Below are 16,964 nucleotides of genomic sequence, written 5' to 3'. Positions count from 1 at the left end.
AGCTGCAGCATGCGTAAAATTACAGTCTGAGTCATCGCTTTTCATGAAAGGGATTTCATTTTGATAGTTTAAATCAGTAACACTACATTAATCTGAAGATGCTCCATATTTTATTTAGTCATTTTGTTTTAAGCGTAGTTCTGCAATTAATAAAATTTATTCTGTTAATGGAAGTCTTAGCAAAAGCATTTACAAGTCTGTAAGCACAGTTTTGTTTAAAGTTCCGTAATTGGAATTGGAGGGTCATGAGAAATCAGTGTTTTCCCCTGCAGTAGTTCTCTTTATTCAGTTGTTGTAAGAGCATTCAGTTTTGGATAGAATGTTACAATGAGCTGCAGTCTATTTGCTTATGGATGTGTTGAGGTTTTTTTTTTTTTTTTTTAAAAGCCATCTATAGCGTACACCAGATTAACTGTTGTATTTGTCAAGATTGGATATCGAACTGTCTATATTGTAGTGATGTGAAATTAAATTATATTGCCATAAACTACATTTTTTGACATTGCTCTGTGTCTTATTCTGCAAGCCCCACGGGCCACCGTTAGACTGCACATGCAAGTGCTGGGTTTGTGTGTAGCTTGCAGGTCACTGATAAGGAGATTTAAATGGCTGTGGAAAGATTCTTGCTCCAGGCCAAAGAACGCCATAGAAATTCATTCATATTTTCAATGTGTATGGTGTTAAATGACACAAACTGGAGGTAAAATGCAGTCATTCTTATGTAAAGGATGATGTTCTGCAGAGCTGCCAAGGTCTGATAAGGCGGGGGGGAAAGCGAAGCTCTTGCAGTACGTGTTTAAATCTTTCAAGAACTGCTAACCCAGTATCAGGTTATTATGGCAGTTTATTATACTAACTAGAATATGTTCATGTGCAAAAAGGTCTGTTCCTGTAATTATGGCATAATCCTGACATTGCTGAACTGTGGCTACCTGAACTCGGTGACCTTCGCTGTGTAGAAATTCAAATGTTATCTCTTGCTCCTATTGGAATAATGGATCTGTTCTCTTGTTATTTTTGCAATATGCAATGAAATGTAATCAAAAGCAGAAGTGGAAGCACTGAGTTAGCAAAATCTCAGGCAGCCTGTGATTCTTACCCATTTCCGGTCCCATCAAGAAGGCATGCCCTTAAACCATCTTGGACAATGTGATTAATGAAACCAGTGTTTTTCACGTGTGTGTGTGTGTGCTCTTCTGGCTTAAAAACTGCAGTGGTGCATATCTAGAACAGTTCACTCCCATATTCTGTCACAAGTAAGAATCAAGAAGTTAATGCACGTAAGGCATCTCTGTTCTCCGTGGGTGGAGAATTTACTGTTTTGGCCCAGAGTAGTGTTGATAGAATTTCAATGAGATAGTGACTAGTGTAAGATGAACTGGGTTGGCATGAGAATATTGTCGCTGCAGATCTTTTATGAATGTAGTTTCAGAGTAACAGCCGTGTTAGTCTGTATTCGCAAAAAGAAAAGGAGTACTTGTGGCACCTTAGAGACTAACCAATTTATTAGAGCATAAGCTTTCGTGAGCTACAGCTCACTTCCTCAGATGCATATCGTGGAAACTGCAGCAGGCTTTATATATACACAGAGAATATGAAACAATACCTATTCCCACCCCACTGTCCTGCTGGTAATAGCTTATCTAATCCTATTTTCGACGTCTCCGACTCAAGGAATATTTCCAAAATACCTCTGAACAGCATACTAATCCACAGAGATCTCCCTACCAACACTACAGAAAGAGGGATTCTAGATGGACTCCTCCTGAAGGTCGAAACAGCAGACTGGACTTCTACATAGAGTGCTTCCGCCGACGTGCACGGGCTGAAATTGTGGAAAAGCAGCATCACTTGCCCCATAACCTCAGCCATGCGGAACGCAATGCCATCCACAGCCTCAGAAACAACTCTGACATCATAATCAAAAAGGCTGACAAAGGAGGTGCTGTTGTCATCATGAATAGGTCGGAATATGAACAAGAGGCTGCTCGGCAGCTCTCCAACACGAGTTTCTACAAGCCATTACCCTCTGATCCCACTGAGAGTTACCAAAAGCAACTACAGCATTTGCTCAAGAAACTTCCTGAAAAAGCACAAGATCAAATCCTCACAGACACACCCCTGGAACCCCGACCTGGGATATTCTATCTACTACCCAAGATCCATAAACCTGGAAATCCTGGGCGCCCCATCATCTCAGGCATTGGCACCCTGACAGCAGGATTGTCTGGCTATGTAGACTCCCTCCTCAGGCCCTACGCTACCAGCACTCCCAGCTACCTTCGAGACACCACTGACTTCCTGAGGAAACTTCAATCCATCGGTGACCTTCCTGATAACACCATCCTGGCCACTATGGATGTAGAAGCCCTCTACACCAACATTCCACACAAAGATGGACTACAAGCCGTCAAGAACACTATCCCCGATAATGTCACGGCTAACCTGGTGGCTGAACTTTGTGACTTTGTCCTTACCCATAACTACTTCACATTTGGGGACAATGTATACCTTCAGATCAGCGGCACTGCTATGGGTACCCGCATGGCCCCACAGTATGCCAACATTTTTATGGCTGACTTAGAACAACGCTTCCTCAGCTCTCGTCCCCTAAAGCCCCTACTCTACTTGCGCTATATTGATGACATCTTCATCATCTGGACCCATGGAAAAGAAGCCCTTGAGGAATTCCACCATGATTTCAACAATTTCCATCCCACCACCAACCTCAGCCTGGTCCAGTCCACACAAGAGATCCACTTCCTGGACACTACAGTGCTAATAAACAATGGTCACATAAACACCACCCTATACCGGAAACCTACTGACCGCTATTCCTACCTGCATGCCTCCAGCTTTCACCCTGACCACACCACACGATCCATTGTCTACAGCCAAGCTCTGCGATACAACCGCATTTGCTCCAACCCCTCAGACAGAGACAAACACCTACAAGATCTCTGTCAAGCTTTCTTACAACTACAATACCCACCTGCAGAAGTAAAGAAACAGATTGATAGAGCCAGAAGAGTTCCCAGAAGTTACCTACTACAGGACAGGCCTAACAAAGAAAATAACAGAACGCCACTAGCCGTCACCTTCAGCCCCCAACTAAATCCCCTCCAACGCATTATTAAGGATCTACAACCTATCCTAAAGGATGACCCAACACTCTCACAAATCTTGGGAGACAGGCCAGTCCTTGCCTACAGACAGCCCCGCAACCTGAAGCAAATACTCACCAACAACCACATACCACACAACAGAACCACTAACCCAGGAACTTATCCTTGCAACAAAGCCCGTTGCCAATTGTGCCCACATATCTATTCAGGGGACACCATCACAGGGCCTAATAACATCAGCCACACTATCAGAGGCTCGTTCACCTGTACATCCACCAATGTGATATATGCCATCATGTGCCAGCAATGCCCCTCTGCCATGTACATTGGTCCAACTGGACAGTCTCTACGTAAAAGAATAAATGGACACAAATCAGATGTCAAGAATTATAACATTCATAAACCAGTCGGAGAACACTTCAATCTCTCTGGTCACGCGATCACAGACATGAAGGTTGCTATCTTAAAACAAAAAAACTTCAAATCCAGACTCCAGCGAGAAACTGCTGAATTGGAATTCATTTGCAAATTGGATACTATTAATTTAAGCTTAAATAGAGACTTGGAGTGGCTAAGTCATTATGCAAGGTAGCCTGTTTCCTCTTGTTTTTTCCTCCCCCTCTCCCCCCCAGATGTTCTGGTTTAACTTGGATTTTAACTTGAAGAGTGGTCAGTTTGGATGAGCTATTACCAGCAGGAGAGTGAGTTTGTGTGTGTATGGGGGTGGGGGGGATGTGAGAAAACCTGGATTTGTGCAGGAAATAGCCCAACTTGATTGTCATGCACATTGTGTAAAGAGTTGTCACTTTGGATGGGCTATCACCAGCAGGAGAGTGAATTTGTGTCGGGGGGTGGAGGGTGAGAAAACCTGGATTTGTGCTGGAAATGGCCCACCTGATGATCACTTTAGATAAGCTATTACCAGCAGGACAGTGGGGTGGGAATAGGTATTGTTTCATATTCTCTGTGTATATATAAAGCTTGCTGCAGTTTCCACGATATGCATCTGAGGAAGTGAGCTGTAGCTCACGAAAGCTTATGCTCTAATAAATTGGTTAGTCTCTAAGGTGCCACAAGTACTCCTTTTCTTTTTATGAATGTAGCGTACGTCATAAAACTCTTTTAAAAGTGCAGAAGTAAAATAAGTACTTTATCATATGTTTGATAGAGCACATTTGAGTTAATACACACAATTTAGACAGAAGCTAAGAAGTTGCTGTTTCACTTCCTAATATCCTGCTTGCTTTAAATAATGGAAGAAATTAGATTGCTTAGGAGCTTTTTCCTTTTCTTGTTTGTTTGTTCGTTCAGTGTTCCTTCTTTGCTGATTCCACTCCCTGGCACTAAAACACCTTCCTCAACGGATAAATATGCTGTGTTTAAAGGAATTGCAGTTGAAAAGCCTTCTGAAAGTGCAGCTATGTTTGGAGGTAAACAAAAACTGTTTAATTGTTAACACGATGTGTAATTTAACATTGTTTTTCATACTTCAGTAGTGCCTGTGACATTGGTAAAATATTAATATGAAATGTTTAGAGTGCAAGATGATTGTATCTGTGCCAATCTAATCTGTACCACAGCTGATTGTAGCCTAATTTCACAATATCTTAATGGAAATTCTTTTTTTTGTTTCATGCATGGTAGATTATGGAGACAAATACAGTGCTTTCCGAGAGTTAGAACAACCACCAGAGAGTAAATACTTAGGTAAGAATTTGATTTTACAAAAGTGGGGGGGGAGAGGGGGTTAGGCTCTTTCAGTACGTTGCATGCTTTTTTTAGGGTCCTGCATGAACTGCAGAATTCCCACTGCTAGAATTTTAGGATAAAGCCCCTACAGCACCACAAATGAGCCAAAAGTATCTTGAGAATATCATAAAATTTATCATTGACACATAGTCCACAATGTCATGTGTTTTTTATGGAAAGATTGGTCCCTGCTTTGGAGGTGTATGTGGGTGCAATTTTGGAATCACTTTTTGGTAGGTTTTTGTCATCTCTCCTGTAGACTTGCTTTAAAAGTGAGGAACTGTACATCCTCATAAAGGTGTGCAATGCAGCATTTCAGGGCAAATGGTGATTTCTGTGGAAGCTTTCTGTTCTTATGGTACAGCTCAAGCCATGTATTGCTTTTGGTATACAGTACCACAATAATAAAGTGCTACTCATTTAGCGTAGAGCAGTGATACTCAGACTGATGCTTGCAAGCTGCAAGTAGCTCTTTAATGTGTTTCCTTCAGCTCTTTGCCACAGGTGATATTAAAACACTGTGTGATTTAATTATTAACCAATCAGGATGCTTTTACTATGTTATTAACCAATTGTAGTTGATAAAATAATACTTGGTCAATCATTTTGCTGTGAGAATAATATATATTGTAAGTATATATACCCTGAATATTTCCCCTGCCATACTGTTTAAATATGAATATATAATTGCAAATGAAACAATGAATTCACACTACTGTGGCTTTTTTGGGTGATGTTGATCGCTAATTTGGCTCCTGAACCACTGAGGTCTGAGTATCACTGGCCTAGAGTTTGCCCTCAATCAATTTTATTTGTGGGAATATGTGAAAATAAATGTTAGTTATCCTCTGAAATACTATTACTATGTAATTGCAGTAAGTGAAAACTGCCTAAGCTCTTTCCTGAACAGGCCATCTATACATAATATATATATTTACATAACATAAACAGTACTGTCACCTTTTAATCTGATGGGAAAGAAGAACCCTCTGCAACTCCATTGGCTTCATATATCAGTAATCAGAGCACAGGATAAATGTATCGCTAATTTAACAGCGGTGGAAATGCTGCTGTATTGCCACCCTACCAATATGTTTCACTGTACTTGTAAGCAGAAATTATCAAGAATCTGTTCACTACATACAGAGACAATTGTGCCAAAATCTCCTTAGTTTTACTAAGTTACACAGTAAGGGCATGAGCATCTGAAACTCCTGTGATGATCTGTGGAGTTAGTGTGTGCCCAGTACCTTTCCAGTTTCAGGCATTTAAATTACTGTTATGAGTATTTCATTCGACTTGCAGCTGTCTATTGCTTGCAAGGAAAGAGAAAAGTTGCTTCTGGATTTGTAAACTGACCAGCTTTCACCATTGTTAACCCTTTTACCAGCTTACATTTCTAATGGAAAAGTTTATAGTTCATCAGTAAGTTTAGTTTGCTGTGATGTTTTAATTTTGGTTAATGACTGTCAGTTTCACAAAATTCTTTGTATTTTTTTTAAAGCAGCATCTAAAACATATGGTTGGACCAGGTGAATTGAGGAAATTTTTTTTAGCTCGCATCATACTTCAAGTGATGATCACGTCCACCTATTATAATTGTAACTAATGTTCTCTCAAATCTTTCCATATCTTAAATTTAGTTTAAAATTATCACTTTTGTGAAAAGAAAAGGAGTACTAGTGGCACCTTAGAGACTAATCAATTTATTTGAGCATCAGCTTTCGTGAGCTACAGCTCACTTCATCGGATGCTGTAGCTCAAGAAAGCTTATGCTCCAATAAATTGGTTAGTCTCTAAGGTGCCGGTAGTACTCCTTTTCTTTTTGCGAATACAGACTAACACGGTTGCTACTCTGAAACCTGACATTTGTGAAAGTGACTTGAATCTTAATGGTGTATTTGTAAAATATGAATCGAATTAAATCTGGGTATGTGCAGTACTGGACATTTGTTGTTTAAGTAGTTGAGGCATATTTTATAACAAGTAGCATGTCTGCAAATATATCATGCTGGTGAATGGGTTTAACATCATAAATTTAACAAACAAATTATACTTTGATTTCCCCATATTTGTGAGGTGACAGATATGTACTGTAGAATAAATTGTCTGTCTTTATGCTTAAGCTGCATTTTCTATGCTGTAAAGTGTTTGGGTAAAAACTTCTTCTTTTATACACAAACATTGTCTTTCTAGAAAAGAGAACTTTTGAATTCCTCTATGTAGGGAAAATGTGCGTCTTTACGATTTAAACTGTAGTCACTTAAACTGTATTATTTTCAAGGCCCTTCCTTTCCAGTTTTTATTTTATTTCAAATTTCCTGCAATTTATCAGTGTTTATTACAAAGACTAAAAAATGGGTGAAAATCTGTGTGTGTGGTGGTGGGAATTCTGGGTTAATATCAGGATTAACGTTGTGGGATAAGAGGACAGGAAAAAAAAGCAACAAATAGAGAAATGGAAAGGTATTGAAAGTAAAAGCAGTTTAATACTGTGGTTCATTTCATGATTTGTACATTAACAATGCATCCACATATGCATGCGGATAGGTGTGTGTATGTTCCACTATATGGCCTTATTTTAACGAACAGCCTCACATTTACACTTAGTTTAGTTTGTTGTTAAAATAAAATACATCTACCTAATGTAATGGATTGGATTTTCTTAACATAATCAGTATTTTTGTGTACTGGAGTGGTTCGACATTTGGGTGAAAATTGATAAATACTGAATAGCAGCTGGGTAAACCCAGGAATTTTTCAGTAAAAATTGGTAAAAACTGAAAACGAAAGGCCTTACATATTTTATATTTAAGGTGTGATCTGAAAACTGAAGATTTTTACATTTATGAATAATTCTCTCAGTGTAGAAGGATAATGTGTGAGTTATTAATCTATAGGCTCCCTAACACAACTATTCTACAACACTGTGTTGAGGCAATGAATGTTCCAACCCTGCTATTCTATGATTCTATGATTCTCTTTTTGGGTCCAATTCGAGATGCTGATCACCTTCAAATTTACTAGGAGGTCAGGTCGCTCGGCACTTCGCAAGTTCAGGTCCTTCAGTGATTATTTGTGTTTAATCCCCAAACCAGTCTTGCATTAAGGAGTAAAGATATTGATTGCATTAGGAAAGAGAAGCTGCACTGTATTTCTGACCCGTCTCAAACCTGGAAGCAGTTACAAATAGCTCCAGTAACAAAACAAAAGGAACAACATCATATTTTGATTCCAAATCTGACTTTTTTTTCTTATGCCTTTTTGCAAAGCTTATATACTTCTGCCTACTTTCTTCAGAAGAACTGCTCCCTACCTAACTCCAAAAAATGGTGTTAACAGTTCTAGTCATGGGCCATTGCACAATAAGCAGTGTGAGTGGATGTGATGGAAGGGGGATATTTTAGCAAGGGAACAGATTTGTTCTGGGCTTCTAAGGTACAGGGCCACGTAGAAGTTTTGGAGACTTGGGGAAAAATCTGAAATTGAGCTCCCCCGCTCCAAAAGTGAGGACCTGGGTGGTAGGGAGGGTAGAACTAGCCTGCCCTGCACTCACCCCACAGCGGTGGCTACTGTACTGTCGGGGCTGGGCCTGCTTCCCTGCTCTATGGTTTGTGACCTGGCGCATAGGGTCACAGCATCACTCAGGGTTGGTCTGGCCTCCTCTCCACTAATGGAGTGGCACCCGGGCCAAATTTTGAGTGAGTGGAATCCCTGTACAAGACACAATGCCATTTACTCAGATTCCACAGGTTTGGGGGCCCTCTCAAACAGGGGGCCTGTGACAAATTTCCCTTCCCTCTCCCTGGTGGCCATGCTAAGGTGTTTTGATAATCAGTAAGAAAGACAACATAAACGCTGTAAGAAATGCCTTGACTATGTCCTTTTAAAATCCAAATAAGTTCTTGATTGATGCTTTTGTTACAAGTTACATGCCAGCCAGCTCTGTATGTTTTAGTCTGATGGGGTTCAAGTTCAGTTTTGACTTTGAGTTGCAGTTATCAGTCTTAACAGAAGCTGGAATGTCATGAAGGTGACTAGATTAAGTTTTGTAAAGTTCTGGATGCTTGACTCTCTTTGCACTTGATAGAAACAGAAAAGGGTAGACTTTTGAAAGGAGGGTTTAAAATGATGCAAGGTGACTAGTTAAGATGATGGCTATGCTTTGTTGGACTGGCATTTTGGTGCATTTCTTCCTGTTAGTTGTGTTTTCCATCACACACGCTCTGGTAAAGTCCTGTTATGCCTTGAGCCTTCTTTTGACGTAATAATAAATAAAAGCTTTTTTTTTTTTTTTTTTAAAAAAAAGTCACTGTCTGCTCTCTGAAGCCAGGTGCTTCTGGCGATCAGTCTGTTCCCTCTATACTCCCCTTTCAGCCTGTCAGTGCTGCTTTCATTCTGGCTTCCTGCAGCCATCCTGTGAGAAAACCATGTGCCACTGCTCTGACTTCGAAATTGACAGTGTGGACTTGGGGTAGGGAGGTGGAGAGAAGGTCAGAGAAGATTTTGGCAATAGTTGTGCCATATTTCTGGCATCGATAACAGGGCAAATACAAACGCTGGCACAAGTGAAATTCCAAATTTAATTCTTGGCAGCGACAAGTATGAGGTACGTGGGAAGGGGAAAGGATCTGTCCAGTATTCAAACAACATACAGTACTGAACACCACCTAAGTTTGTCGCTCATAAGAATGTGTTGATATTGAACTTTTTCTAAGCTGAGTTTGATATGGTTTGAGGCTACTTTAAGGATTTATAAATTTTTGGAATAATAATTGGAGACCTCACCAAAATTGCATAGAAGCCTAGTTTTGTTTTTTTAACATACACCCGTAGCTGGCAAATTGAATAGGTTTGCATAAAAATATTTTGACATTGCATGAAATAATTTGTTTGATGCATGGTATGAATATGACATACTTGTTCTCATTTCAAGATTCTACTTATTGTTCTGATTTTTTTCCCTCTCCCCTTCAGGAGATAGCTTTGCAGAATTCAAATCTGCAGGAACCGATGACGGTTTCACAGATTTTAAAACCGCTGACAGCATCTCACCACTAGACCCACCTACAAAAGAGAAAACTTTCCCTGCATCCTTCCCCTCTCTAACTGCACAGTTAAAGCAACAGACACAAGCAAAAACCTCTCTGAATCTGGCAGACATAGATCTCTTTTCCTCCACTGGAGAGAACAAACAACTTTCATTTCCAGCTGCATTTAGTTCATCAAAATCAACCTCGTTCCCTGCACCACCACCTCCAACATCTGCTGCTGTTCCTGCACCAGCACCCGGTAAAAGCTTGAGCTTGGCTGACGACTTTGGAGAATTCAACCTTTTCGGGGGATTGTCTAATTGTATATCAGTCTGGGGACAAGATGACTTTGCAGATTTTATGGCTTTCAATAATAGCAGTGTCTTTTCTGAACAAAAAATGGATGACAAATACAAAGCTGTTAAGCAAGAGGCCAATCCTGTTCCTCCAGCTGTCTCCTCTCTCAGTGCAATGAAAAGTGGGCAGAATTCTGCCGCTGTTGCTCCCACCAAATATGATATCTTTAAACAGCTTTCTCTGGAGGGCTCTGGAACAGGTGTTGAGGAACTGAAAGACAGCACCCCTTCAGTGAAAAGTGACGACGACTTTTCCGACTTCCATTCTAACAAGTTTTCTTCCATGTGTAGCAACATGGATAAATCCCTGGTAGACAAAGTGGCAGCTTTCAAGCAGGCCAAAGAAGACTCTGCTTCTGTCAAGTCTCTGGATCTCCCCTCCATTGGGGGCAGCAGCGTCGGCAAGGAGGATTCTGAAGATGCGCTCTCTGTTCAGTTTGACATGAAACTGGCTGATGTGGGAGGAGATCTTAAGCATGTCATGTCTGATAGCTCTTTGGATTTGCCAACAGTTAGTGGCCAGCATCCGCCAGCAGCAGGTGAGGAATTGGTTAGATTGCTCTGGTAATGTAGGTGATGGAGATTTCGATAATGTTACTCTGTGTGCTAAATTACAGTATTATGCACTAGTCTTTCAGTTGCGAAAGGCTTCTAAACCTGTCTACCTGCTAGCTACCAGTCCCTTAGCAGGGCAGTGCTGTCGTTCATTGTTTTAGATAGCTATAAATAGATTGGGTAGTTTAAAATCAATACTGATTTATTTTTGAGGTTTGATCACGTTGTAGGACTGTTGCCCATTAGCAGGGATTCAAATGGAAGCTCTTCTAACGCAAACAATGTCATTCCATTTGTATGAGCTAGATCAGTGGTATTGAAAGCCTCACTTTAGTCTTTTGGTTTCAGCTAAGCACCTGGCTGGAGGACTTGACCCACTCTGTGCTTCTGAAAATATAGGTGGAACACTAATTTGTGCTGTTAATGAAAACCTTTCTACCCAATGACACTAGTATATATTCCCTTCAAAGCAGGGATGCATTTACTTAGCCAGAGCTCTGCAGTACTGGAAATGAAGGTATTAAATACAGTTTTACTGTAACTGGAATACAATTAGTTTTTAGAGTTAATACCATTCCTGGAAGTAATCATGCAAAGAGCCTGTACATGCTCGCATGGTAATCACTTTTGGAGCTAAATTTAAAACCAAGCGAGTCTTACTTTTTCCTTGTTAGGTTACCCCCTTTTTAATTTCTCTTAATGAAAGCACTCCTAAGAGAATATGAACTAAGTATTTCCAATCTTATTGCATATCATAAAACAGATTTCCCAAGTGTCCTGTTTTTTCTTTTTATATGTACATAGAGAATAAGATGTAGTTAAATGTTTTGTGGCCTTTAATAATATGGGAAATATTACTGTATTCTAGTGACAAGTATTATGCAGTCAAAGGCTTTTTTGAATTGCGGGGCACACAAACTGTAAATGTAAAAGCTATTGCTGCAAGAATTGGTTATTTCCATATGAAATATTTCTTCCATTTTTGCAGATCTGGTCAAAAAAGATACAGTACTGTAATTTTGCATTATATGATATTTTTAAGTAAGGGAGAGAAAATGAAGTTGGCATCTTAAGCATGGAAGATACTCTTTAACAGGGTATAAAATTTCAGGAATAATTTTATTAGCAAAGATGTTTAATTTTCATATTATGACTTGGTAAAATTCCAAGTTCAGTGGGCTGTCAAAAAGGTAGCACCTACAGTGTGTCTTGAGTGTTGACTTTGGTTTTGAAAGCACTTTTTCCTAATATTTTTCTAGCCTCTTTTGGTGATAGCTTGATTTTATGTAGCTCTTCTCCTACATCTGAGCTTCATTGGCCACAACAACCAGTAATTGATAACTGCAATTTGTGGCAGGAAAGGGTATTTGGGGGTTTTTTGTTTTGTTTTAAAGGATTAGCTCATCATGTGCTTGATGCTAAAAATTTGAATTTTGAAGTACTAATTAGAAGCTATTTTTCTGAAACTTAAAACAAAGTCTGTATTCTTTCATGGTGCCAAATTAGATATTTTCACAAGGGGAGTTTTACGCTACCTCCTTCCTGTTTCAGTCTCGTAATCAAGCTTGCTCTGAACTATATTTGTTAAAATAACCCTTTGTGCTCACGTGTTTCTTTATGTATGTTCGATACATTTCAAGCTATGAACCGGTGATGTTCAAATCTTTTTTTTCAGTTTACATAATTTAAAAAGCAGATTTTTTTTCACTTCCTTTGATCTGTATATTTAATGTCAGAAAGGGACAGTATCCCTTTGTAGTCCTTGTTACAGAGAGATGGCTGACTAGCCATTGGGAACCATTTTTGTTGTCTGCCCGGGCTGTGTAAATGTCTTAAATGAAGAATAGCTTTAGGTGGGGCTCTGTAAAGCATTGTATTTGACTCTTCTAATTCTAGCACAGCAATACAAGGGTCCTTGTCCACGTGATACAGATTGATTGTAGGCACGGGGAAGGGTAGAAAACACTCACTTCTATTTGAATTGCTATAGGGTTTGTTTGTTGTTTTTTTTTTGGGGGGGGGGGGGGAGATAACTTTCCGAACTGTCTCTAAAGGGGATACTGTCTCTTTAAACTTTGCTATAATTCTTGGTGTGGAAGGTAAACTATACTAATGTTGCATTTCTCTTGCATATACTTGGTATAACCCTTTGAGCACTTGCTGCATGTTGTTAATTTCAACCAGGCACCTTCTTTTATACCAAATTTAACCTTTTCTCCAACACTAAAGCATTTTAGTTAGTGTTTAGTCATGTTATATGCATGCATCTGATTTGTTTCAAGTTCAGTGTTGCAGCAAGAGCCTTCCCTTGCTCATAATATCCTCAGAGGGTTATCCAATTTGCTGCACTTGCAAACCTGTAAAGTATCTTTTCTTCAGCATTATTGGAAATCTGTGTATTTTAATTCACATCAGGTTTTTTGCTGCTTTTCTAATGTCTTATTTCAACTAAACATTTCCTGTGTGAATGTGCCTTCTCGAATCTGCTTTGATATCTCTTCTGCAAATACTGACCTGCATGCTTTATTCTAATGACTCCTTTAAGAGCTCTTATGTATCACTATCTTTTGTGATCTGTAAGTCCTGCTGTGTTAATAAATATTATCTTGGCATATTTTGAAACTGTGGGGATGTGTGTAATTTGTTTGTAGTCCCGAAATGTTTGTTTTTCCTGAAAAATACAAAGTTTAAAGCTATAGTATCTCCTTAGACGGGAAGTTGCCTCTCTGCTTGTAGATCAGAGTACAATGCACTGCAGTTCTTGAAACAAATTGAATTAAGTACTTTGAGCTTACTTTCTGTGCCCTTCTGAAACTTTAAATACCAGGCTAAGCTTCAAATGATTTAACTAGGGGTGTGAGAAGGAAGTTTAATCAGCTAGTTGTCTGGGGTGGAAGGGCAGGTTTGTGAATTCTAATGTTGGGGAATGTTGGTGGCTTGACAACACTGACGACTGATATAGTTTCTTCCCATGCTATAGTTATTCTGTAGATTAACAGGGGACTTGTGTCTCAATATCGACTCATATCTTAGTTTCTCTGCTGTTACCAACAAGGATGCCAATTGGGTGGTGAAGGGTTTTATGATGTGAACTTAAGTCCCTTGGAAACTGAAAAGACAAATGAGCACAATTCAGGTATCATAGGCCACCAAACAGTCTTCTGATGCTAACTACTTTTGGTCACTGCTAACCTGGAATGAATTTGCACTGATGACCTAGAAGTGAAAGGTGCTATTCTCGTTTCTGATTTGTAACTTTTAGTATAATTTTTATATCCCAGATTACTCAAAGTTAAAAATAGATTTGTGGTAATCTACCATTTCAGAGCCCATGGTTCCTTTGGGATCTCCTAAATATTGGGATCACTTACACTTCTATTACTGATAATCTCAAGTATGAGGTATAAAAGTGATGATACTAAGCTTGCTGCATACATAGTAGCTTCTCTTTACAGCTTGGCTTGTAAAATCAATTTTTTTAAATGAGGAAGCAGTAATAAAGATTGAGGACTAAGAGGGTGCCAAATTTTTATTTTAATTTGGACTTTTTGGCCACAAGACCTAAAGCTGGCAAAAAGTCAGTAGAAACTTTTTGTTCCTCTTCATACAAATCATGAGAAATTTTAAAGGGAAAATTGTTCCCATTTTAGAAAGCTTGTTCATTAGGTCTTGTCCTCAAACCTTTTTTTGGACCAGTGTCTGGAAGTGTCAGTGCTGACAGACATTAGATGGTAGAGTTCCTTTAAAATTGTATCTTTGTTGTATTGTATCTTTGTTGATCAGATAACCATACGTGAGTTAGGAGGAATGGGGAGTGAATGACTATTAAAATGCTTGCTAGATTTAGTTTTATGTTGAAATTTTATCTCTGGTCATGATCCATATGTCAGTAGTTTTTCGCCCCTGGTTGTTGTGTAGAAGTTTAATTGCAAGATCTCACTCAGTGTAATGCTTCTATGAATACAAGTGCTTAAAAGCTTTTACATCTGCCTCATTAAGGAATCTAACAGTTGAAAGTATAAATTTGTGTGGTTTAGTTTTCCAAGTCGAGCAATAGCGCTTAGAAGTACATAGCAATCCTCCAAAATATCTGGAGCTCTAGGATTCTACAGGCTTAAACCAAGCTGTTTCTGCTAATGCAAGCTTCTGCTCAAACCATTGTTTAACTAAAAAAATATTTAGTAAGATTCCCTAATTCCACCGCATGGGAACACTTTTTTCTTTCTTTCTTTCATTTTAATATATCAACAGTGAATTTGGTGCCTTCGGTAGTGGCCAGATTAACGGCTCTGAGACCTGCATGAACTAGAGTAAATTGAATAGCTCCATTGTAATCACTAGGATTATATTATTTTTCACCAGTTGAGAATCTGTCCCTTAATTCCTCCAGATGCATCCGATGAAGTGAGCTGTAGCTCACGAAAGCTTATGCTCAAATAAATTTGTTAGTCTCTAAGGTGCCACAAGTACTCCTTTTCTTTTTAATTCCTCCAGTCACCAATAGGTACAGTAGCACGAGCCTCTGTACTGTGCCCTGCCCTGGAGGGATCACCTGAAGGGGTAAAAGTGAAGCTGTGTCTATGGCACATTCAGCCCATTTGAGCTCTTTGCAGAGACTGCCAACAAAATTGCCAATTAATGTCAATTGTGGTGTTTTTGTGACATGGGCCTCTCTCTGCTAGGAAGAGAACTGACAACTAGGTCATTTTTATAGAGATCACCTAATGGCACTCAAGTGATATAACAATTTTCAATCGCCAGGCTTGAATTCAAACCTGCAGTCTAGAGGTGAGAGGCTTCACCTGTACATATCCAAATGAATTTAAAAATATATATCCTCTCATCACCTCCTGAGTCAACATTAATATTTTCCTTTAAATATTAGTATCATTGTCGCTGTTACTATTGAATGGTTTTCTCATAAACCATTGACACAGAAAACTCAAGCCTGTAAATTTTCTTCCAGACAGTGTACAGACGTAATTTGATCCATGATGGTTGAAGTAGATTATTGTAGTCAGCTCAGATGAGGGATGTCAAGTTTACATGTGTAATAGGTAACACTAGGAAACAGTTGGATAACTGTATTTCATCCTCTGACAATATTTCTATATGCTCCCTGACAGGTGGTATTCTAATTCTCATCAACAGCAGTGATGCTGGTGAGTCTTGCTGTGGCTATTTCCAAGCAGTTGCCAGGCAGGTCGTACTGTTAGAGAACATGATTTTGATAGTTTTAAAATGGAAAATGCTGTAAAGAGGGGGGAAATAATTTAAGGATAAATATTGCAAACATTTTGCTATTGTACTTAAGGTATGGGTTAACTGTGCTATTAAGATTCTAAGGCTCCCACAAAAATCATTGTTTTCTGTGACGAAAATACAAAGAAGCTTTTCCGTATTCTTGGTTCATTACACATTCTTTTTAATGTGCCAACACAATGTGCAATTCTGATTACATCACTGGCTTCATGGTGCATGAAGTTTGAATAAATTTGACTCTGATCAAATAAGTATTCTTATGATTGTGTTAGGTTGCTTGTGGAGATTGATCAGAGAGAGGTAGGTGGAAATAATATCAGTCTTTGCTTGTTGTTCATGTCATTTGTATGGATCACTAAGACCTTTATTTTCTGCTCCTGTCTAGATTCTTTGCATGTCCAAATTACATTGAAAGAAACAGTGATGTTAAAAGGCTGGAAGACTAATACATTAAAGCAGTATGTTTCTGCTCCTGGAAACATACAATCCAAAATGGCTTGGTGGTAAATATCTAGATAGGTTACAAAATTCATAGATAACGTAGCTAACACAACTGGCAGCACTTATCCAAGGGAGAACATGAAGGCAGTTACCTTTTTTACTGCCAGCACTAGTGCTGCATCCATATTGCACTTCAGAATTGTTGGAAAATGGACTGTGTAGCTGTTTTCACGATTCTGTTTCAGAAAAACACAAAACTGTCTAAAATGATCTAGAGCACCTGTATACTTAAATAGGTATTTAAATATATATACATATGTTTAAAACAGCTAGATATATGATCTGTGCTCAAGTCTGATCATATCTAATATAGCCTAAATGGAAGCCATATGTTCCTGTTTTATTTTAATCTTACAAACTTTCTCCTTTATTCCCTTTTCACA

General features: G+C 38.9%; 1 protein-coding gene across 6 annotated transcripts in view; it reads left to right on the top strand.

Moving 5' to 3' along the window:
- SYNRG (synergin gamma) overlaps positions 1–16,964 on the top strand; it is a gene marked incomplete at its 5' end in the record, with an annotated part of 71,614 nt that overhangs the window by 36,715 nt on the left and 17,935 nt on the right. For all 6 annotated transcript variants that reach the window (XM_084650661.1, XM_084650660.1, XM_084650662.1 and 3 more), the window contains 3 exons: positions 4,437–4,555; positions 4,770–4,832; positions 9,852–10,802. In XM_084650661.1, the coding sequence (XP_084506787.1) occupies positions 4,437–4,555; positions 4,770–4,832; positions 9,852–10,802 (1,133 nt within the window). The remainder of the gene's footprint in view (positions 1–4,436; positions 4,556–4,769; positions 4,833–9,851; positions 10,803–16,964) is intronic.

This window comes from Lepidochelys olivacea, assembly GCF_965140295.1.
Source record: "Lepidochelys olivacea isolate rLepOli2 genome assembly, chromosome: 17".
Classification (NCBI taxonomy): Eukaryota; Metazoa; Chordata; order Testudines; family Cheloniidae; genus Lepidochelys; species Lepidochelys olivacea.
The sequence above is the reverse complement of the archived record's forward strand: the minus strand, read 5'-3'. Positions and strand labels throughout refer to the sequence as shown.